This window comes from Phoenix dactylifera, chromosome 16 (assembly GCF_051530095.1).
Source record: "Phoenix dactylifera cultivar Ajwa chromosome 16, Ajwa_hap1_PhDact_Kaust_v1.1, whole genome shotgun sequence".
NCBI lineage: Eukaryota > Viridiplantae > Streptophyta > Magnoliopsida > Arecales > Arecaceae > Phoenix > Phoenix dactylifera.
In genome coordinates this window covers 14,909,881-14,933,603 of record NC_143205.1, presented here as the reverse complement: position 1 = coordinate 14,933,603, position 23,723 = coordinate 14,909,881, and the positions used below count along the sequence as shown (strand labels likewise).

General features: G+C 42.2%; 1 protein-coding gene across 8 annotated transcripts; it reads left to right on the top strand.

Annotated features, from left to right (window-relative positions):
- Positions 1–1,916: 1,916 nt before the first annotated feature.
- Positions 1,917–22,832, top strand: LOC103712234 (protein REVEILLE 6-like). 8 transcript variants are annotated; one of them, XM_008798706.5, is made up of 9 exons: positions 1,917–2,396; positions 11,834–11,891; positions 13,962–14,085; positions 14,166–14,315; positions 14,428–14,553; positions 16,806–16,915; positions 18,826–18,885; positions 22,174–22,262; positions 22,347–22,832. In XM_008798706.5, the coding sequence occupies exons 1-9, from the start codon at positions 2,101–2,103 to the stop codon at positions 22,360–22,362; spliced, it is 1,029 nt and encodes a 342-aa protein (XP_008796928.4). In that variant the 5' UTR covers positions 1,917–2,100; the 3' UTR covers positions 22,363–22,832. The 8 variants fall into 8 exon arrangements, with proteins under 8 accessions (XP_008796928.4, XP_008796929.4, XP_026662433.4 ...); XM_008798707.5 differs by having other exon boundaries at positions 1,974–2,396; positions 14,199–14,315; XM_026806632.4 differs by having other exon boundaries at positions 1,974–2,396; positions 16,815–16,915.
- The last annotated feature ends 891 nt before the right edge of the window (positions 22,833–23,723 follow it).

Genomic DNA, 23,723 nt, shown 5'->3' with positions numbered 1-23,723 from the left:
GAAGGACTAGAAATTGCCGGTTGCTTTTGAGGGAAAAAAGAAAAAAAAAAGAAAAACCTAACAAGCAAAACCATGCACTTTGGCACATTTTTGCTATGTTGCTTTATGAATCATTCTCAAGCACAAAAAACATAAAATTGCAGCATCGCCTGGGAATCGGAGGGCCTGCATATGCCCAGCTTCAGGAGATTTTTTTATACATGGATGAGAGTTGAGCGGGAGATATACCAAAAGGGCGCTCTATTTGTGATGGATATGGCTGAGATTGGATGCCGGTAAGTGTCCAATTTCGTTATATGCAGCTATTAAGTTGTGTCTACAGCCTCTAGTGATGCGTAAGCATAGCAAACTACAATCCCTGGAATCTATTTGACGGTATCTACTATCTAAAGAATCTTGGAGTAACATGATCCATGACCTACAACTTACCCAAAAAAATTGGATTTGGAGAGGACTTATTTCCTTTTTCTAACTGGTAGGGTTCCGGGTCGGCGCGAAATCACTACTAGATCATAAATGAGCAGGTGTGGGTTTAATCTTGGATATGAAATTGCACTTTAGCAAGCTTTATCATCAATTAGTTTATGACAGTTATACATTCTAAACTTTAATTTCATTGTGATTATGAAGATATTTTGTGAAGTTAAGTTTGATCCTATTATTCATGATTTTTGAATACCATGTTTTGCTTGCTACTTGGTTCCAAGAACGTAGTTCATGGTTCTTCAATTTTTTTCATAGTTCACTTAGAAGGGAAAAGTTGAAAGAGACTAGAGGGTAATGGACAGGGTGATCCAATAGACATTCTAGCTAGTTTCATCATTAATTACTTTATGACTCATATATCCTAAATTTTCAATCTATTGTGATTGTGGAGATATAACGCATATGTCGACATCTAGCTCATAGTAGATATGATGCATATAATAGAATATTTTATTCATGAAAGTTGGAAAATACAAGCAGGAATCCACATTTTTTACTTTGTTTTTTAATTAGTTCGCATGGTGAGGGGGCGTGCATTTGCATTTACCATGAATCCACCAATTTCCGCCGATTCTATTATTGTTGTTGGATTGGTCATAAAACTTGCTTCTATTTGATTTGAAGTTGGTCGAGGTATTGCTGCAGCCAAGCTGTATCATTTAACATAATAGACAATCTATTTGGTTAGAAAACATAGTAAATACAAATATAAATATATGGTGTAGAGTCTTAGAAAAAAATATAAACGATATTGTAGAATTGTAGTAGTAAACAAAAAAAAAAAAAAAACAATCGGTCAGCGACTTACGTAGGTAAAGAAACATCATGCGGTGGGGCACTCATAAATTGCAGACACCTCAATATTAAATATATAAGATTTATTGCATCCATTGCTGTTAATCATGCTAAGCATCATGCTATAAGAGATAAGGTTTATTTTCTATTTTTTTTTCTTGGTTCCAAAACTAAAAGAATGTATGGTTGAATTAAATGCACTGCGTCTTCTGAAACTGATTACTTTTTTTTCAGGTAGGACTGCTTGATCACAATCTATCTCATAAATGCACTATCATTAACAGAAATTTCTGAAATTATTAAAACAGTTATTATTAAAAAAGAACCAAGATTCTTTCTAGTAGAGAGATTAAATCTTGAAATCACAATTATTGATGCAAAATATATAATAAAATCTTTTATATATCATAAAAAAATTACATAATCGCAAAATATCACATAGTTCTTCTAGCTTATGTACAAAACTACAAACTCAACGTATCCACATTTCTAGTCTCATGACCTGAAGACAACATTGATGTAAGCATGACCACATAATTAGAGTCATAGACATAAAACCAAAAAGAAAAAGAAAAAGAAAAAGAAAAAGAAATGGTCCCAATAAAGAGCCCACTGGGCTTTTAGATTGCAGCGCCATGTGTCCTCCCCTCAATCATGCACTCCACCACCAGGTCCACCAGTACCAGTAGAGAGAGAGAGAGAGAGAGAGTCAATGTAAACTAAAAAGTGAAGCGAAGGAGCCAGGAGAGGGGCCGCGAAACGAAGCGAAGCGCAGTCCACGCGACCGATCCCTCGGTCACCGACCCCCTCGACTCCTTTATGGTCTCCGTGGACGCCAAGCCGGCCGACGGTGGAGGCGGCGGAGGAACGGCAGTGCTCTTCTTCTCCGACCCTCACCACCACCACCACCACCAGCAGCCGCCCAGCGGCCCGCCCGTGGCCCTCCCCGGCCTCGCCGGCGGCGGCGCCCTCGCTGTCGCTGCTCCCGCCGCCGCCGCCGCCGCGTCCTCGTCCGACGACCCCAGCAAGAAGATTCGGAAGCCGTATACTATCACCAAGTCCAGGGAGAGCTGGACGGAGCCGGAGCACGACAAGTTTCTCGAGGCTCTCCAGCTGTAAGCCTTCCTCTTTTGCTGTCTTTTTGGCTGTTCTTGGACTGGAAATTGCGTTCGGGTGATGAATTTTGTTGAAATTTGACTCTTTTTGGCTCGGGATTGGGTTTGGGCTCTCCGGATTCTTATTTTATGAGGCGGGAATTGGGTTGTGATGATGGATTCGATTTGGGCTTGCATTTTTTATTCGTGTATGGGGGATTTGATTCTTGGCTTTGTTTAGGGTTCGATGGCTTTGGCTCTTTGAAGGGAGAGATAGACATAGGAAGTGATGATTCTGGCCTCAATTCGTTCTTTTAAATTGGGATTTTGAAGATGGAGCAGCTGTTTCTTGTGCCATTCTTTAGTGTCAGCATGCCCCTGCTTTCTCTTGCGATTCTTGCTTTGTTTGTCTCTGTTGGGGGAAAACCCAAGCCGTCCCGGAACGGAGGCGCCCGACTAGGGAGTACCGACCAGAAGGCGCCCGACCAGGGAGCACCGACCAGAATATGCCGACCAGAATGCGCCGACCTCGTGACGCTCGAGTTGAAGGCGCCCAACTGGGCAACCGGCTCGGCTCGGTACCGAGCCCCAAAATGTCCTGCCCAAATATTTGACCCCGGCCTGTTCCTTGAGGGAACCCGACCCTAGATATCCAACGCCACCGTACTCTGCTACTGTCGTCAAGCCATTAATGCACGTGGCCTCTGCAGGCCTCCAGTGCACTCAAACCATTACCGAACGCGGCTCAAGATGATCTCCGGATCACTCGACCATCAAAGCGTATGGCCTTCCCTGATCACCGGTTCATTCAACAATTAATGCGCTTGTTATCTACGGATCCCAGGCCCTCCACAGCGGGCGGTTGAACCACTCCACCAGGTCCGATCAACCACGACAATTCGCTGACTCCGGTCTGATCCGGTCTCATCCCCCACGACGCCATTAATGAACATGATCGTGTCCAATTATCACAAAGAGGACAATCTGCCCTGTCACATCACAGGTAACTCAATTCCCTCTATAAAGGGGGAATCCCTCCATCTGAGGAGGGGGGAAAAAACTCTTAACTTCTGATCGCTATCTCCACTCTTATATTGGCCCCCTCTGACTTAAGCATCGGAGGGCCGGCGCCGGAAAGCCCGGCCACCGGCTTCTTGCAGGTCCTCCGGAGAACGCCACCAGCTGACGTACCGCCACCCACCGTTCCAGCAGCAGAGCTCCTCCCTCCTCAGCCGACGGTCGCCTCCGGGTCCAATTTCCAGCAACAGTTGGCGCTAGAGGAAGGGTCCGAGTCGCGACCATGAAGCTGAGAAGCAGGGAAGCTTCTAATGCCTCTCGACGTCCTCCACCTAGTCCTGGACACTCTGTCCAGAACTCGCCACCTCCGGCCGAGTCGACTCCCCAAGTTCGACCGGAGCAGTTCGATGCCCTGGTGCAGCAGGTCCAAGCCTTGGCCACTGCTGTCCAAAGCTTGCAACCCAGGGGCATCCCAACGGCACCATTCCTTCCAGCCCCAGTTCAGCCGGTGCCTCCTGCAAGCGGATTCCCCCTCCGAGGTTAAGATCCCCAAGCTCAGGCCTCCCCCCGGAGGGAACACCCGGTGAGAGGTCCTGGTGACTGGCCACAACCGTCAGAAGCCGAGTCAGTCCCAGGGCAACCTGCGCCGGAGCGGACCGCCGCGGCGATCCCCCAGAGTGATGAGCTCGACAAGAAGGTCGAGAAGCTGGAGCGCCATGTTGAGGCACTCCACGGAAGGAGGTCGGGACGCGATGGTGACTTCGAGTTCACCACGAGGTCCCCCTTTTCCCAACAAATTGAAGATGAGCCGGTCCCGCCAAGATTCAAGATGCCCCAGGTGGAGCCTTACAGCGGCAGGACCGACCCCCTTGACCACTTGGAAAGCTATTGGGCCTTAATGGCCCTGCAGGGAGCCTCGGAGGCCATGCTTTGCAAAGCCTTCCCAGCAACACTCCGAGGAGCAGCCCAGCTTTGGTTTACCGGGCTGAAGCCAAGCACCGTCTCCTCCTTCGAACAGCTCGGCAGGCAATTCGCCAGCAACTTTGCTGCCAGCCGACCCCAGCGGGACCTCGGACTCCCTCCTCGATATAAAACAAAAGGAGGGAGAGTCCCTTAGGGAATATTTGGACCGATTTACCGCCGCAACATGGGAAGTCCGGGAGCTTGACTAGTCAATCGCCATGTCAGCACTAAAAACTGGAGCCCGGTCTTATAGATTCCTCTTCTCCATCGAGAAGAACTTCCCTGCTGACCTCACTGAGATGTTGGTTCGGGCACGGAAGTATGCGAAAGTCGAGGAAGCTGTCGCCGTTAGACGGAGCGGGGCCGAGCAGGCTTCCAAGAAGTAGAAAAGACGCCGCGAGGAGCGCGGCCACCCTAGAAGCCCGTCCCCGCGCCGAGCCAAGAATCTGCCTCGCCTGAAGAGTCCACCCCAATTGCGGGGACCACCACGGCAAAGGTCTCCACTCCGCTCGAGGTCTCCACCACGGGCCCGCATACCTAATGGAAGACGACCCGGCCCAGCTCGTATATACGACCCTGCTCGGATACAACCAGAACCGAGCGAAGCCGGACGCCTTCGTGAAAAACTCGGAACGACGATATCGAGCTCGGCTCGATCTCCATCAGCTATCGAGCTCGGCTCGATCTCCATCAGCTGTCGAGCTCGGTCTCGATCTCCACCAAATACTTCAGCACTTGGAAAGGCGGAGTATTGCCCTCGTGGCCCTCCGTGGCGCTTAACGACGGGGTAATACCTTCGCGGTCCCCCCCGCAGCGCCTCCTCGACTACGGTCGGGATGCCCCAACGAGTCGACAGTGAGCCCGAGCTCCCTCGACCTCGGGATGACGAGGTAGTACCATTGTGGCCCCCGGACAAACGTTCGTGGTCGCCGAAAATGTTCGTGGTCGCTGAAAGCGTTCGTGGTCGCCAAAAATGTTCGTGGTCGCCGAAATCGTTCGTGGTCGCCAAAAATTTCGTGGTCGCCGAAAGCGTTCGTGGTCGCCAAAAATATTCGTGGTCGCCAAAAATGTTCGTGGTCGCCGAAAACGTTCGTGGTCGCCAAAAATGTTCGTGGTCGGCTATACGTGCGTGATTGGTAATAGACATTCCTGATGGCGACTGGTTTCTCCTAATGTGCCGGCGTCCCCAGGGAGCGGACCCCGAGCAAGGGAGCGGACCCCGAGCAAAAGAGCGTCCTCAAAAATTCGCCGAGGAGCAAAGCTGTCGACCTCGGCGTAAGACGCTCGACCCTGATGGTACAAAAGGTACCCTTTTTAATCAGTATTTACATTATTTCATTTACTCCATTCCTGATTAAGCGTTTGAATAAAGCCTCGACCAGCGTCGAGGGTACTTGGCCGGGCCAATCATCGCCTGGTCTCGCCCGCCCCACATGCACTGCTCGACGGTGAATTCTAGCCTGGTTTATACCGGCCGCCCGGCGAAACCCTATCCCGAGCTTGGGGACATCGGACCCGCTAAAGTCGAGGAAGTCCGACAATCCGCCCCGGCAACTAGAAGTCCGAGCTCGCGGAGTGCGAATAGAACTCGAGTCGGGTTAGCGACCTTTGGTCCTAGGGCTCAGCCGAATTCTGAGCCGAGCTCGAGAAGGCTTGATAAGCCCGTTTTATCTTTTTGACCTAGATACCGCGACATCGTTGGTCGAAAGTCCGAGCAACGGGAACTTAGGACCCGAGCTCAGGGACTTGGCAAATATACCGAACCTAAACTTAGGTCTAATTGCGTAACGGACGTAGTTGAAGCCGCAGAGCCCAAGTCCATAGAACCTAAAGCGGATTCGATTGAAGAAATCCAGATTTACTGAGCATTGGAACTTAAACCAATCACACAAGTTAGGAAAAGAAATTCATCTAAGAGAGCCCGAAGGCCAAGTACAAAGTCGAGGCTTGGCCTTGTAACAATGTGAAGGCCATCCCTATTTACAAAAATGATAAAAGATGTGAAAAATGGTCCTAAGGCTCGGCCCTATTATCTTCGGCGACTTCGGGGACGGCTGGTTCCTCCGCGGCCGAAGTCTCCGCGCGGCCGTCCTTAGTGACCTCGGAAGCAGCCTCGGCCGCCCCCGCTGGGCCCTCCTCGGCAGCTTGCCTAGTCTCTTCGGCGGCCTCGTCGACCGCCGGAGTACCCGCTTCCGACTCTTCAACCCCCGCTCCCGGTTGAAGTAGATCAAGGTCGAAGTCCGGGAGAAGTCGCCGTAACTGGTTACGGAAGTCCTTGAAGCCCTGGATGAGCCCGTTTACGCCCTCCTCCTCGAGCAGGTCGCGAAACTCTTCCGATTCACGGAAGAGCTTGACGGTGTCTTGGGCCTGCTCCCAGGCCTCCCTCTCCCGAGCTTCGTGATACCCGGCCTTCCGTTCCAGATTCTTCATCTCCCGTTCGCGGGCTATGAGCAAGGACTGCGCGTCGGATAAACGGGCCTCGAAATCTTGGGCCCTGAGGTGAACCTCTTTCACCTCCTGCTCGCGGATAGCGAGCATTGACGCAGCCTCGGCCAAACGCGCTTCTGTGGCGCGCACTTCGGATCTGGCCAGGGCATGTGCGCCCTTCTCCTCTTCGAGCTCGGCGGTCAGAGCCCGAATTTCGTCCTCGGCTGCCTCCACCCTCGTCTGGAGCACTTTTTGCTCGGCCTCGGATGCGAGGCACCTTGCCTCGGCCTCCTCCTGCTTGCGTTGATGCCTTCGGGCCCGGTCCCGGTAGTCTTGGACTATATGCATCAGAGTCTCGATCTCGTGGAGGTGCTGTAAAAGAGGGAAATAAGAAACAAAATCCGAGCCAATTTGAAACAAACTTACACAAATACGAAGGCAAACTTACCCGGACGGCAGAGCAGACGGTCGCATCCATGAAGGCACCATAATTCATGGATCGGATCTTGGCCTGGTCGGCCGGGAGCAGTGCGACCTGAAGAACTTCACGCGCCGTCTGAGGATTATTGAGAGCCGAATCGCCCTCGAAAACCGCCCAGCCGGGAGCGTAGGGCACCCTCTCCTGGTGACCCGACGGGCCCGGTAGGCTAGGCCCTGCTGGGCTCGGCGGATGTGGTTCCGCAGCCTCCTGGCTGCTCCCCGGATCGGGACTAGGGGGTTGGGGTCGGTCAGGATGCCGATCCGATTGCTGTGGGATTGGGGCGGGGCACGCAAGCGCGAAAACCGCCGTAGCGCTCATCCCTCCCTGATCGGTGCTCGGAACTTCCTGCCGACCAGGAACTTGCGAAATCGGCGCCGGGCACGGGAGCGCCACCGTAGCTCCAGCAGAGCTCGCGCCCCTAGAACTTGGGCCCTCCCCCCGACCAGCCTCGGAGTGCTCGGAACGAGGAGCGCCCTTCTCGGCGGCCACAACAGCCGAGATCTTCGCCTTCTTCTTTTTAGGCTCAGGCGGGTCTCCCGCGAGCTCGGCCGCCCTTTTTGGGAAACGAGCGTACAGGACGTCGCTCTTAGTCACCATTTTTGCAATATCTGCAAAAACGAACAAAAGAAGTTAGCCAAATATTGCAAAGAAAAGGGGGACAAAGGAGAATTCCTTAGTTACCACCCTTACCCGGAGGGCGCGCCGAGCTTAGACCAACATTGATCAAAGCATCCTCGTTCACGAGGCCGTTCAGAAGGATGCCATCCCCGAGGCTGCGGATAGTGTCAAGGATTCCCTGCTCGCGCGAGGAAAGCCTGGGGAGTTGGTTAGCGATCTTGAGCCGGCTCCGCCTCCACCTAGGGTTGAACCCCCATGGTTGCTCGAAACTCAAGAAAAATTTTTTTTCCTTCCAACCATGAATGGATGACGGGGCGCCATGAAAGAGTGGCCGACCAGCCCGAAAGGCGATGTAGAGCCACTCTCCGTCTCTCGGGTTAGACTTAAGTGAAAAAAGTCGCCGGAAGACGTTCACGGAAGATGGGATCCCGTACGCCATACACAGGGACAGGAACCCGATAATTGTCCTCCATGCGTTCGGAGCGAGCTGCGCAGGGACGATTTCGTACTCCCCGAGCAACTCGTTCACAAACCCATGAAAGAGGAAATCGTAGGCCGGCCCAGAGTGCCTCCGAGTACACTCCGATCCGGCCTACAGGGGGGTTCGTTATCCGGTCCCCCAACCCAGCGGGTTCCAAACGGAACCCCCGCAGAGGAAAAAACCATTCATCGACCATCTCAACCTCTAGCTCGCTCATGGTAGACCCGGACTCACTCGGACCACGACCCATTGGGAACAGAAAAAAGAAGGAAGAAAGTTCCGAACAAATGAAAAGGGAAACACCTTAGGAAGTTCGCCGGAGGTAATGGCGAAACGGCCGTTTCGGACTGAGAAGAAAGTGAAGGTAGAAGAAGACAATAAGAAAGTAGCTGGAGGCCAAGTAGGGGTTTATATAGATCCCTCCAACGGCCCAGATCAGCAAGAAAGAACGCCGCTCCCCGTTCAGATCATGACGCGTGTCGGCCCGAGAGTCAGAGCGCTGCATTTAATTCAGGCTGACGCTTCGAACACAGAAGCACCTCGTCGGATCGTGCGGCCCCATCATAAGCCCACGATGCGAGGACGCTTCGAGAAATGAAAAGGTACCCTAATAATGAAACGTTTCGGGAAAGAAGAGACGCCGCCCATTAAAAGCGCCTCGAAGCGCGCGATAATTCGAAATTTTCCTAACCCGTGATAGCCCAACTAAAACTACTTCCCGCGTTCGAGCTGGTGGCTAGCTCGAGCTCGGAAGTCGGGGGGTAGTGTTGGGGGAAAACCCAAGCCGTCCCGGAACGGAGGCGCCCGACTAGGGAGTGCCGACCAGAAGGCGCCCAACCAGGGAGCGCCTACCAGAATATGCCGACCAGAATGCGCCGACCTCGCGACGCTCGAGTTGAAGGCACCCAACTGGGCAACCGGCTCGGCTCGGTGCCGAGCCCCAAAATGTCCTGCCCAAATATTTGACCCCGGCCTGTTCCTTGAGGGAACCCGACCCTAGATATCCAACGCCACCGTACTCTGCTACTGTCGTCAAGCCATTAATGCACGTGGCCTCTGCAGGCCTCCAGTGCACTCAAACTATTAATGAACGCGGCTCAAGATGATCTCCGGATCACTCGACCATCAAAGCGTATGGCCTTCCCTGATTACCGGTTCATTCAACAATTAATGCGCTTGTTATCTACGGACCCCAGGCTCTCCAAAGCGGGCGGTTGAACCACTCCACCAGGTTCGATCAACCACGACGATTCGCTGACTCCGGTCTGATCCGGTCTCATCCCCCACGACGCCATTAATGAACATGATCGTGCCCAATTATCACAAAGAGGACAATCTGCCCTGTCACATCACAGGTAACTCAATTTCCTCTATAAAGGGGGAATCCCTCCATCTGAGGAGGGGGGGAAAAAACTCTTAACTTCTGATCGCTATCTCCACTCTTATATTGGCCCCCTCTGACTTAAGCATCAGAGGGCCGGCGCCGGAAAGCCCGGCCACCGGCTTCTTGCAGGTCCTCCGGAGAACGCCACCAGCTGATGTACCGCCACCCACCGTTCCAGCAGCGGAGCTCCTCCCCCCTCAGCCGACGGTCGCCCCCGGGTCCAATTTCCAGCAACAGTCTCCTTTTCTTTTTCTTTTTATGAAGCGGGGAAGCAGTAGGCACTGGGTGCCTAAAGTATTTTATTAAGGAGATTCTTGTTTTCTTGAGTCCTGTAATGGATTTGATCATGGATTCAGCTTTAATTTGCCTTTTGATTCGTATCTTTTAAGAATTCGAGGCATGGTGTAGAAGCAAACCCAAAACGGGATTTTAGCAGTACCTCGTACAATTTGCTTGTGTGCATGGTGGTGTTCGAGTTTTTCTGTTTTTGATAGTATGACTATCTTGCATTTCTTGTTTCTTTGATTCGTAAGTGGAATTTGATTACGTATTCAGCTGAAAGGGATTTTGATTACGTATTCAGCTGAAAGGTGTCTTTCTGTGTTATATCATAGGTGTTCATAGCTTGGTGTCTTGTTTTTGCAGTTATTGCTTGTCAGTTTCCCTGGGTTCGCTTAGAAAACGATATCAGTTAGACATGATGGTTTTGGCCTTGATGGAACTACCCAAATTAGGATTTTGAGGATAGGGTAGCAGCTTTTCTGCTGTCTTTCTAGTGAGTGCTTTGGGGTTTGGGTTTTGCTATTTTAGCCGTTCTGACCTCTTTTAGTAAAGATTGCCATGTTAATTGATATCACAAGCATTTAAAGCTCGGGAATTTTGCTTTTATAGTTATGTATGGTCGCTTTTCGACCACATTGTGTACAATGTTATCTCTGAAATGAGGCTTCGGTACATGTGTTAACTATTTAATTTCTTTCTATGTAACCATCAGCAAGAACTCAGGTTTTGTACGCTTTGCACCTAAAATCCTGAGGAACCATCCTTTCGAGAAAAATGAAAAATAGCGAACAACTCTGTTATACTCAGTCAAGGAAGAGAATGTGTTAAGTCTGGGTAGATTCCATTATATGGTTGCTAGAATCATATGCTCTTATCAGTAAAATATCATCATTGTGCGAGAACTGAACCTCATTTAGAGCATCAGTGATCGAGAAAATTAACATTGATTAGAAACATGTTTTAATCTGGTAATGATGATGGGAAACATATTTTAATCTGATAATGATCAAAGCAATTAGTTTTCAGAGACACTCATATCAAGGACAGTCTTATATTTAATTTCTAGATCTTTGAAGGATCTGTCAAAATATTCTAGAAGTCATACTTATAATTTTGACATTGTACAAATGTTATTTAGCTTTATAGAGGGCCAATTTTTTTAATATTATATAGTTGGAAATTCTAAGAACTCATTCGAAAAATTTAAATTCTGTTTTTCAATTTTTTTGTGAAAGTTTGACTTCTGTGGCGATCCTGTAACAGGGATTTTGTATTTATATGCCCACTTGAAGTGTTTAAATACTCTTAAAGGCTTATTATTGGAGATTATTGTTTGCAAATTTGTACTGAAACATTGCTTGTAGCAAGACATTCTACCTAGATTTAGTCTTTTAAAAATTTCTTTTTTTTGTAGTTGTAAAAATATGCATGTGGAACTTATAGTTTTTCAATAATAAAAAAAAAGAGAAAAGTTCGTGTTGATGTAATCATCTTCTCCTACTGGACAATGTTAAACTATTTCTTAAGATGATCAGGTAGGCTTTTCATTTTGACACCTTATGTTGTTCGGCTTGGGGAATCAATAATTTCCTCACCTATGCATAGCTGCAGATGCATCCAGAAATTTTACTTGGTAATAATTAATAAAAAAACATGCTGTTGCACTTTGTATCTTCCCTTGTATGTGATATAATTACAATATTTATATTATTAAGTTTTTTATAAAACTGAACTGGTAGTTGCAAGTTTTTTGACTTTCAAAATGGTAAATAAAATCTTTACTCATGGTCTCCTGATTCCTGCAGTTTTGATCGTGACTGGAAAAAGATAGAAGCATTTGTGGGCTCAAAGACAGTCATCCAGGTATTTTCCAGACAACTTATGTTTTTTATGATGTAACATGTGCATTTTAAAGTAAGCGATGGGTGAATTACTTTTTGCAATTTTTCTCATATTTTTCTACTACAATTGTTTCTAAAACTCTTCTGTTATCTATTATTTATACTTTTCCAACTCAATGACTGGCTGCATTTTATGCCAGCAATATACTGTATTATCATAGAGCCAACAACTCATATAATGTGTGAATGCTAATGCAATAAATGTTTGGTGGAGCAACTAAACAAATCCAGCTAATCATGTCTTTTGCCAGAGGGATTCTATTGTTGCCACCTGCCATATAAGATCAGTTTTTATTTTTTGAGCAAGTTTTGTTACATTCTTTTTTGACGATGTAGGCAAGATGTAGGCCCACAGGGACCTGCATGCCAGAAAATAATGAAATCAAAATACTTGTTTTAGAAAATAAAACAAGTTTACCTAATTATAATCATAACAATAAACAAATCAAAATAAAAAATCTTGTCTTCCAACAAAATAAAGAATTAGAAAAAGGTCACAGACATGTAAGGAAAGGTTCATAAGACACAAAATAAAAAATCGTCATTGCACCACTCCTATCCCTGTTCTAGACCCTGCGCACAGTGACTGGTGGGATGGTACATGGGGCTTGCTTGTCACCTACATGATCTTTGTGCACTGCAACAATTCTCAACTACCACGGGAGACTGGTGCATTGAGCAGGGATAGGAGTAGTGATAGGAAGTAACACTAAAAAAATTGTGATAGAAACCAAACAAGGAAAATTGAAAATACCAACTGTACAAATAAGCAAAAATATAATAAAATATTTCCTTTTTGGGGAGATCATACCAAAAGAAATACTTTCTCTTTGAATTGTCTTCCCACCATTTTGTGAGAATAAATAAATAAAAATAAAAAATTTTAAACCAAGCTGCAAACAAAAAAAAACCATAATAAAAAAATGAGAATAAACAAATTAGAAAATAGAAATACCAGATGTAGATGGATCAGGGAATATTTAATTATGATATTTTCGAGAATAGATAAACATTGAAAAAGTACAAAAAATACTGTAAACAAACCATTTAATATTATCATTTTACAATTTATAAATACTACAATTTCACCCTTTTTATGTTATTTTTCCTAAAACGTGCATTAAACATGCTGATGTGCTAATATATGATTTTTTTTTTTTTCAGCTTGAGACCTGTTAGAACAACACATACTGTCTTTACCATGTTGGTAATAATCTTACGCTTCCAACTTATGGTCATTTGCATCTCTCGTTTTCACAACCACCACAATAATGGTTGCTAATATTATAAGTTTCAAGGAAAAAGCAATATCATTTCTCTCTTCTAGGCTTTAGTGCAGGTTCAGTCCCCTTTGAAGATGAAATTAATTTTATGTTGTAGGGTCAAGTGAGAGACAAAAGGAATGTTTTGGATTTGTTTATGTAATTTCTTGAGGTCTTAATCTGGTCCAGTCAAAAATCATGGAAAACAGATGTAGTCAAGCTTTTTTGTCAGGGTTGTTCGACAAACACTGTCAGCATGATATTTTGCAGTTACATGGTTGATGGAAACCTATATAAGCAATGTGGTCCATTTTTAGTAAGAATTTGCCTTCATGTATTTATGCTGAAAACAAGATGATATGATTTGAAACATTTTACACTTTTAACATGTGGTTTAGTTAACATTAAAAGTTCAATGCATGTTTTTATAGCAACATGTCTCATATAAACATTGTGTAATAAGAAGCAACAAGATTTGCACCATCTACATGGAGGTGTTCTCATAAAAATCAAACAGAAATAAGTTGCGTGAAATCCATGCTTTCATATATTCCCTTTCTAATGTACACTCCTAGTGCAAACAACTGCTTACATACGCATAGATAGTACTCTAGAAAGAACTCTAGAAGCTTACAGGTGAGTCTTGTTCTTTAAATTTGTTAATAATGTTATAAGTGGTTAACATGACTTCCATGGCTATTTGAATTGTTAAACTGTTAATTTGCTATGTATAAATCCATTCCCTATGTTCTGAAAAGCAGTTTTTGCAGATAAGGAGCCATGCACAGAAATACTTTCTGAAGGTTCAAAAGAATGGAACAAGTGAACATGTACCACCCCCTCGACCCAAGCGGAAAGCAGCTCAACCATATCCACAGAAAGCGTCTAAAAATGGTGAGTCTTGCTCAACAGAATTAGTACCTTTCTTATATACTGAAATGTAACTCATATGTTTCATTTGGGAATATCTACAGCTTCACTTCAAACTTCGTCTATGCTTGAACCAGGGTATGCTCTCACGGCAGATACATCTTCTATGCTGCGGAACTCTACCACCAGTGCAACCGTGTCTTCATGGGTCCACAGTTCTGTTCAGCCTGTTAGTGCCCCTCATGCACTAAAAGGTAAAATAATTTGCTTGTTGTGTTTTTCCCTGGTCATATAGTTTGTCATTTTCACCTGTTTTAGACAGTGGCTTGTAATGTGTATGCTAATATTGTTATGTTACCTTTATAGATGATGTAGGGCCTACTGGAGCTGTTGTAGCAAATAACTGCTCCTGTAGCAGCACTGAGAGCCCATCTATAACTTGGGCAACTTGTGAAACAACTGATCAAGAAAACCATGTCCGATCCCTTTGTGGTTAGTACCACTTTGTACCATATAAATATTATTTTTCTAAAAGTGCGTATTGGAATGCTTGGTGTTAAGGAAGAAATTAAATGCATAACCAACTCACTCATCGCTTTCTCCTTCATTTTCTTCTTGCTTAGTTTATTGACTCGGTTAGTTATCGCTTCGTATGCATTGAAGATTAATATGACTTTGGTGCCATGATGTTGCTTGCTCGGTATAAAAACTAATAGTAAATATTATCCACCAGGGTTTCTTTACCAAGAGACTGAACTTTTTGCCATTCCTGAGTATGTTAAACTATCAAGTGCATAAGCCTGTGTCATGTGCCTAATTTTCGATATGTTACCTTATCTAAGGAAGTGCTCAATAAGTTCTTGTATGTCCAAGGTGAATCTTTGCATGATCATCTTGATTATACATATTTCTTCCTTTCTTATTATTTAATACCTTATTCTACTTTGTGCTGCCTTTTGGTAGCCTTTTGCTCTCAGCATACCAATTGGGAGACCAAATATTTCTCGAGTGTACTCTCATTGCTAGGGATGGAAATGTTTTTGGTATATCCAATCCGATCTGATAAATTTATTAATTTCTAATTAAGCTTGGATATATAGCTAATATTTTTGACTTAAATAGGGATGCTGATAGAGATATGAATATTTGCATTGTTTCCATTTGTTGAGATTGGGACATGGATATAATTATGAAGTTAGATGACAGATATTTGTGTGTCTGTATATTCATATGTACACAAAATTCACACAAAATCATCTTATCCAGATTCAAATATGGATATACTTGTGCCTTTATATTTCAGGTATGGGGATCCATATGCAAATAGGCAAAAATGTATGAGGACCTTGCCGCCGCTAGATTTCCAGATTTTCTTGTTATTGTTTTAGAATGAGGATTCCTTTTTGAAAAACAGACTTTATACTAGAATGTTTACCAGATACCTTGGCTCCTGGTGTATAAGAATTCTTTGCTATACATTCCTATCAACATTGGACATGGTTATTGCTCAAATTTTATTCAGACTCTTATCGATTTAAATCTGATGCAATTATTGCTTGTATTTGATCCAGTATTTGTTTTTGCCAACTAGGGAATTACTTTCAAGATTATAATGATAACTATATTTGCATTTGTATATGATGATAAAATGTTAATATGAATTTGATTATGCACTTAATCAAGCTAAAGGCTGATGTTAGTACAGATAACACGCATTCAGACTGACTTTGGGCATAAAGTCTGACGTAACACACTTGCAGTTAGACTCAAATTATGTGGAGAATCTATTCGAGCCTTCAAGCTCTGTCTTAATTGAGTAAATATAGATAGCTACCTCTATATTCCAAAGTCGAGCTGCCTCTTTTGTAACGACCAAGGACTTCATCCAAAAAGACTAACCAAAAGGTATTATTTGAGTTCTTTGGCCATGTATAAGTATCGAATATCTCCTTAGTGCACAATCATGTAGAACCAAAAATTTGCTTGCACAGGTCCTCATATACTCCTCCTATTTAAGCCCTGGCATCCTTAATAGACTAAGGGTCTAATTATAAAGATCGAATCACAATCACCATAATTGGCTTGTGGTCAGCCCCAAAAAAGCCTACGCTGCCATATCTCTTAGTCCACATGGGCCATGAGCCAGATTCATTCTGATAGCATCTATAATAACCTAGGACCTCATCTAAAAGGATAGCCAGAAGGTATTATTTGGATTCTTTGGGTTGTATATAAATATCCAAAATCTCTCTATCTCACAACCAATATTGGACTCAAGACACGTCCACGCGTCCTTTCTTCTCCTGTATGCTTTCTGGTTTATCATCTTCTCATTCTACGAATATCTTTTTGCATATCTTATTTAAGATTGTTGGTTTGTTGTGGCTGGATTTGGAGAACAAGTTACTATTCCTTGTAAACTTTGGTTTTCTATCAGCATGTTGTGGACTATTTTTTCTCTCTCTTTATAATGTCAGAGGCTAAATTATCTGTAGAAATTCAACAGGTGGAAGATGCTCTAATATTTCTTCATTATTGCCATCAAACATAGTGTCTTTATTAGAATTTCCATACATGTTTGTTTCAAGTTTTACATTTCATGATTTTCAACTAGATAACCATTAGCATGATGTGCAGAAATTCTGTTTATGGCTCTCTTACTCTGCTCTTTTGCCTTTATTTATGTATATCTGGCCGATTTCTGTGCTCACAATTGTCTTTTTTCTCTTTGGTATTTCATGAAGTTATGCCAGACTTTGCTGAGGTGTACAGCTTTCTTGGCAGTGTGTTTGACCCGAATACAAGTGGTCATTTGCAGAAACTGAAAGAGATGGATCCAATTGATGTTGAAACAGTATGCCATCATCAAGCTCAATCTTGTTATAGTTCTTAATGTCTTGCAGAAAAAACTTGATGCTTTATAAGCAACTCATACCATATATGTGTTTATAGTCTTATCAGGAGATGGCTGTTTAATTCGGTTGTCTCAATGTTTAATTCAGTTGTCCCAATGTTTAATTGTGGAGGAATAGTCATATCTATGCAATATTGAATTTTCTAACTGAACACATTCACTAAATGCAAAACCCTTAATTGGGGTTGTTCGCAGCTTTCTGATTAGATGGATAGTTGATAAGGTTACAGTAGGAAAGAGAGGTCATTGTTCCTTTTATTACTGAGGAAAAAGATTTAGTGGCATCATAACTTGGTTAGTTAATTAAGTGTTAGTTTTTCTTGTATGAGCATACCACATGCACATGACGCATTCATGCACGAGATGCACATTTATGAGCACGTTCATATTTCATCCCGCATGCAGCGCATTTTTCCCCCTCCTAATTTCTTTTCATATTATGATTGTGTTGATTGTTTCATCTCATTTATGGCTTAACAATAAGCAAAATGTTTAATTCCTACATTCTCTTCCTCAATCTAACATAATTAACGTGCCTCATGTTGCATCATTTGCATTTTACAATCTTAAGTCCTAATTGGTGGTGGTTTTCCACTTTGTTAAATAATTTCAGGGACAGACAATTTTTATTGATTATGAGAATTTAAAGGCTATGGCTTCCCCCATTAGAAAGTGATAGAATTTGAGCAAGCTTGAAAGAGCACTATGGTACAAGGTTTGAAGTATTAGATGCCATGGCTAAAGATTGAAAAATACACACAATTAACCTTATTTTCTTGCTCTAATTTTCACCAGATTTAGTATATCAACAATCAAAGTAGTCAAAGTTTGAACAATAAATGTGTGATTGATTTAAACAATTTGTTTATTACAGGTCATCTCAAATGTGCTTGTGGGTGTTGATGTATATATATCCAAACACACTTAGCATACCCTTTTTAACAACCCTTTTTCTTGTATTCATTGACTTACATCAATAAAACTATCTAGCATCCAACATAGTAGGTTCCTGTAGAGTGAAGGTCAAAGCCTCCAAAACTATGGCATATGTAAGTACTGTAATGTACATTAACCATACCAAGTACAATAATCATCTTGGACTCAACAACTCACAAGACTGTAACAAACTCAGATTTGCGGTAACTTGTGAATTTCCAAGAAACTTGAAACGAATGAAATATCTAGCATTTGATTTTCCATTTTTTAATATAAAAATTATAAAATGATTGGAGAAATTTTGTTTTCTCAAAAGGTTTTGTATCTATAATACAATTAGATCATTGATAAAAGAGACAAATATTTTTTTAACATTTTAATTAAAATTTTAGCATTTTATGATAATTAATACCTGTAAAGTGGAAGACAGTTATTTATGATGGACCAGATAAACTAATTATGCAGCTTTTGTTGCATTTACTGATCCATTAAGCTGGCCCTGTACAGATAGGATGAAGCTTGTAGGTTGGGTTAAGAAAATTAAAACATGGCAGATACCATTATTAAAAAACAAACTTATTATTTAATGACTAAAGTAGATATAAATATAAAATTTGATGTTTATTAATTAAATTCTTGAAGATTGATTCATGTATAATATATCACTAATTATTTTGAATCTTTTTACTTCATTTAAGGAAGTGCATTATTTATCCCTTGAACTATTGATCTTTCTGTTGCATCATATCAGAACTTTATCTCTTATACTTACATTTTATGTTTGAATCAATGCCCTTCAGTGAAAATATGTGAATATGTGCATTCCGTGCCTCGACAACTAATGTATGGTCCATTCGCATATGCTCCCTACAGTTTGCTATAAAAGATTGATGTTTCCGATGGTTGTTGTCCAGGTATTGTTGCTGATGAAGAATCTATCCATTAATTTGACTAGCCCTGACTTTGAGCCCCATGTAAGTGCCTTCATCCTTTAACCACTTCTATTTAATAGTTCATGATTAGCTCTACGTCTTTTAATTTTTGCACGTCTGAGCTGTCGTCCATTCTCTCCATCTCCAACCAGAAAGTCAGCTGGTATCTTGAAACTGCATTCAGTATTTTTTAATCATAATATATTTTTACTGATCATAATTATTGCCAACTTGATGTCTACTCATAACAAATTGCTTTTCTTAGTGTTATTGATTGGTATGTTAGGAATGGCAATGAGTCAGGTTAGGTCATGCTAGGGTTGCATCAAGTTCAACCATTAAGAACTATGAAGCCCATGTAGAACCCAATGCAACCTGCCAGCGGATTAGATTGGCTAACACAAACCTGCTGGTGTATTAGGTGGATTGACCTGGATGCAAACTGGTTTCAACAAGAAGAAGGTTAAAAAACCACAGAACTAGAATTTGATGTCTACTCATAACGAATTGTTTTTCTTGGTGTTGTTTACTGTTATGTTAGAGATGCAATGAGTCAGATTTCGCATCAAGTTCGACTATTAAGAACTACTAAGCCTGACTAGAACCCAATGCAAGCTGCCAGTGGATTAGATTGGTTAACCCAAACCTGCTGGTTTGTTAGGTGGATTGACCTGGATGCATGCTGGTTTCAGCAAGAAGTGGGTAAAAAAAAATCACAGAGAATCAAAGGGACAAAACTGGTGCTGGTTAGGTCAGGCCATCAGAACAAGAAGAGGGTAAAAAAAAAGACAGAATCAAAGGGACGAAAACTGGTGCTGGTTAGGTCAGGCCATCAGCTGTTGGCTAGCTGACAGTGTCAGTTGATGAAGGGTGTCGGGTTGAACTGGATGGTCACACTGATGGATGAGGGCTACAATCTCCTTAGCATGCCCCCAAGGTGATGTTATGGTGGGGGTGTGAGGCCTCCACAAGGCTTCACTACGCCAAGTGGCAGAGTGAAGTCAAGAGTAGCTGGATCTGAATTGTGGCTTGATGATTGGTGACCGCAGAGTAGAGGAGTTCTGCAGATCAGGTTGAGGTGGGAGATTAGATGGTTGTAAATGGAGTCTGGGTGGTAGAGGGCAGTGGGTCTTCAACAGGACAAGGTGATTGATGTTGCCAAAGTGGTGTCATGAAGGTGGGCAAAGTAGAAAAGAGGGAAAGAACACATGAAAGGGGTGCAGGGGAGTGGAAAGCCTAGAAGGGAGAGACAGGAAAGCGGAGGGAGAGAGAGCGGAGGAGGGGAGAAGAGGAAGAGGGGGGGGGGGGGGGGTGGCATGAAGAAGGAGAGAGAGGAGAGGAGTCATTGAGGTTTGGAGTGTGTCAGTCATAGGGCAAGATCAAGATTAGAGATAGGGCGTTTATTTTTATTTATTTTTGGAAAGAATATAAGATGTATTATTTGATATTCTAATTATGTAATCTACTTTTAACTCATTGATTTCTGACCTGTCAAATTAGAACCCTACAACCAAAACACAAGCTCATTCGTTACTGGGTCAGGTGTTTTGGACCCATAAAACGGACCTATAAATCCAATGGCTTGAATTAAATGAGGATGGGTCCAAGTAAATGGGTTTGAGTTAAAATTTCCACCCATAAGGTCATAACTTCATAACTTCATTGTAAAATGCTCTCTCTCTCTCTCTCCCTCTAATGTTTATTGTCTACTGCCTACATATATGTATATGTATATGTATATATTTCTAGATATGAATATATGTCTATATACATACATATATGTATATCTATGTATTTGTATATATTCCTGTAAGGTGACTTGTAAGACATGCACTTTGTTATCATATTTGCAAAAATGTAACAAAAGTGTGCTACTTTTGTTTATTTATTTGTTGCAGTAACAGTTTATTTTGGACTTCACTGGTCTCAACCTTTAAATGAATGCACGCAATTGGCTGAATTGGTGTTCACATATTGGTAACATGTGCCAAGATAATACAGGTTGGTGCGCATATGAAAAAATGTACATGACGGCTGGTGTATAATGGTACGGTAAAGTCCAATATGAACTTGTTTTTGCCAAAAAAAAGGAAAAGTAGCTCTTTTTTTCAAATATGAACATAAATTGGATTTTTTGTTGCAAAAATCCCATACATATGATCTGTTCTCATAATTGGTATTTGGGCACTTGGAAACACATGTTTAGAGGAAAAAAGTGTGATTGAGCAATTTGAACCGGCTTGGTTGGTTTTGATTGGTAAAAGGCTGCTTAGAGATAAGGTCGAACAGACAAAATAAAGGGATTATTATGTGTGGTAGTTACATAGAGTGGTTGAGAAGGCAGGTACCTCTTTGAATTTGAATTAACTTTTTATCTCATGAGAGATACATGTATTTTTCCAATTACGTAATCTGTCAAATATTTAAGTTAAAATATATAGCTTAATTATTTTTCCACCTAGGTGCAAATTTGACGGACACAAAGGCCCCAACTTGCTTTTTTAGGATGATGTATCATGTCCATATACTGCTTTGTATTTCTAAGTGCAGGGGAAAACAAACTTTTGAAATGGTTTTACAGCATTCTTTTTCTGTTGGTTTTCTCATGCTCATGAAATAAAACATAATATAGAAGAACAAAATTTTTCTGTATCAATGTTAATTTCTTGCAATTGCCTATGGTTGAAGCTAGGATTTCTTGTGAGTCAATATTTAGATATACATACTAGTTATGGAAAAGACAATGAGGCCTAGTTTTCTAAAATTACGTATATAAAAGGGTTGTTGTAAATGCGGCTATGTTGCGTAGGTCTCTGGAACTACCATACAGAATTTCTTGTATGTATCTTTTCTCCCATATAGTTTATGAAATAAATTAAATCCGGAACCATGTCGTTTGGCACTGGTTGGTAAGCTAACCAATAAGATCTATTATGTCAATCCCTCTTGTTAATTTTTCTATTTTCATCCAGAGATACGACCTTACAGTACCTATAAACTGTTGTCATGTTTGTATGTGTGTGTGTGTGTGTGTTTTATTATATATTAGAAGATGCTTAATCTACTCATGTTTTCTCACAGCCCTGTAAATTGTTGGCTGAAATGTTCATGAGTCGTGTAACCTTGCTCAAGCTTGTAAACTTTTCATGGCTTCATGTTCATAACACTGCTTAAATACCTATCATCTATGCACAACTTCTCTTTTATGCCTAAAGGGTTATCTACCACTTGGAGACAGCTCTTTCTATTTGTACCGCTTTGAAGATTCAAAAAATTCTGATGTGTTTCTGCAGAATTGGCTGATGCACTTAACATATTATCCTTTTACAGAGAAGGTTGCTCTCATCATACAGTGCTGGCACAGAGGATGTTAAACCTGGTAGGGCTAGAGTTAGTGAAACTATGGATGCTTTATTTGTGTAAGTTTTTCATATCCTCATAAATACACACTTCCATATTATATTTTCTGCCTAATCCACTGACTGCATCTTTGGAAATTTCAGGGTGAAAGGTGCATGAAAGGCATTCAAGCTTCTGTAGCTATAATTTATTCAGTTTGCGGTGTCTCCAAGTTGTGTAAAATACACTCAAGGCAGTGAGGATTAACTACACCGTTAAATGGGGATTTTCTGCATTTTCCACTGTGAGCTTTCTTAGAACACCAGCCTTGAGGTCTAGAATAATGTTTGTAATAAGATCTTCTTGACAATTGGATATGACATAATTCTTGTACAGGTCCCTGACATCTTCTGTTTCTTAGGGTTTTGATTTGTACATATCTGTTTTGTGATCTTTGTAAATTTCTGAGAGTTCGCGCCAGCACAGAGGATGCCAGCTGCTGAATCCCTCCTTTATCTATATTTTGTGTCCGTCCTATGTAGAATCCCTGATGCAGTATCTTCTCAAATTTTTTATAAACTGTATGATAAGGGCGAGTTGCTCTTGAATAATGATGTCTTTCTGGGACATGGAGCCCTCTGCTTGCTATATTTTGATGATCCCTTGAGATTGCACCTTTTCAGCAGAAGAGGCTGTTAATATAAGCTTGTGATTTCTGGAATACCTGATCTTAATGTTGCAGAAAGGCAAAATGCTGTGATGCAGTAAAGTTTCTTGTCTTATACTTGGTTGGCACCTCTGAAAATGGTTAGAAAAATTAAAACGATGGTATGCTTGATGGTAATCAATTGCTGAATTGAAATGAATATATCTGTTGTTTTGAAATGGTAATGGAAAGGAATATGTATCATTTATTATGCCCATATTAGAAAACATGGTGTAATTATTTTTCTAGCGCATCTACCTACATGATAATGTATATATCAAGATATGCCGTACCGGATCTAATCGGACGGTACGGGGTAACGGTACTGGTTTGGTACCGGTATCTGGTGCAGATGGTGTATTGATACTCAGTATGCTAAAAAAAACTTCGTACTATATTGATATCGTACTAGTGCGGCATTGGTACGGAATTCGGTATCGGTGAATTTTTAATATATTTATTTTAATTTTTTAGTAAATTTTTTTTAAAAAAAATTGAATTTTTAATTTTCTCGAGTTTCAGGTAGGAAATTCTCCCGATACAATGTTATGTACCCATTGGGATAATAATAAAAGAAGCAAATATATTGATACCATTCTAAAAACTGCAATTTCCATTTTTGTACCATAATATTGTGATATCACGGTGGGTAGCCTGAAATCTTAATGGGTTGTGAAGAGTCATTAGAACCGTTATATATTTTGTCATATTATTTTACGTCTTTTAGTTAATACTCTCTCTCTCTCTCTCTCTCTCTCTCTATATATATATATATATATATATATATATATATATTTTAGAAATTCATTGGGCAACTATAGATATGGATATGCTG

Excerpts from the sequence above, each read along its gene's own strand:
- LOC103712234 (XM_008798706.5), top strand. The coding sequence starts at position 2,101 with ATGGTCTCCGTGGACGCCAAGCCGGCCGACGGTGGAGGCGGCGGAGGA. Across the intron at positions 14,086-14,165 it reads ACAGAAAGCGTCTAAAAATG|CTTCACTTCAAACTTCGTCT; the intron begins GTGAGTCTTGCT and ends GAATATCTACAG. Across the intron at positions 14,554-16,805 it reads CCATGTCCGATCCCTTTGTG|TTATGCCAGACTTTGCTGAG; the intron begins GTTAGTACCACT and ends TATTTCATGAAG.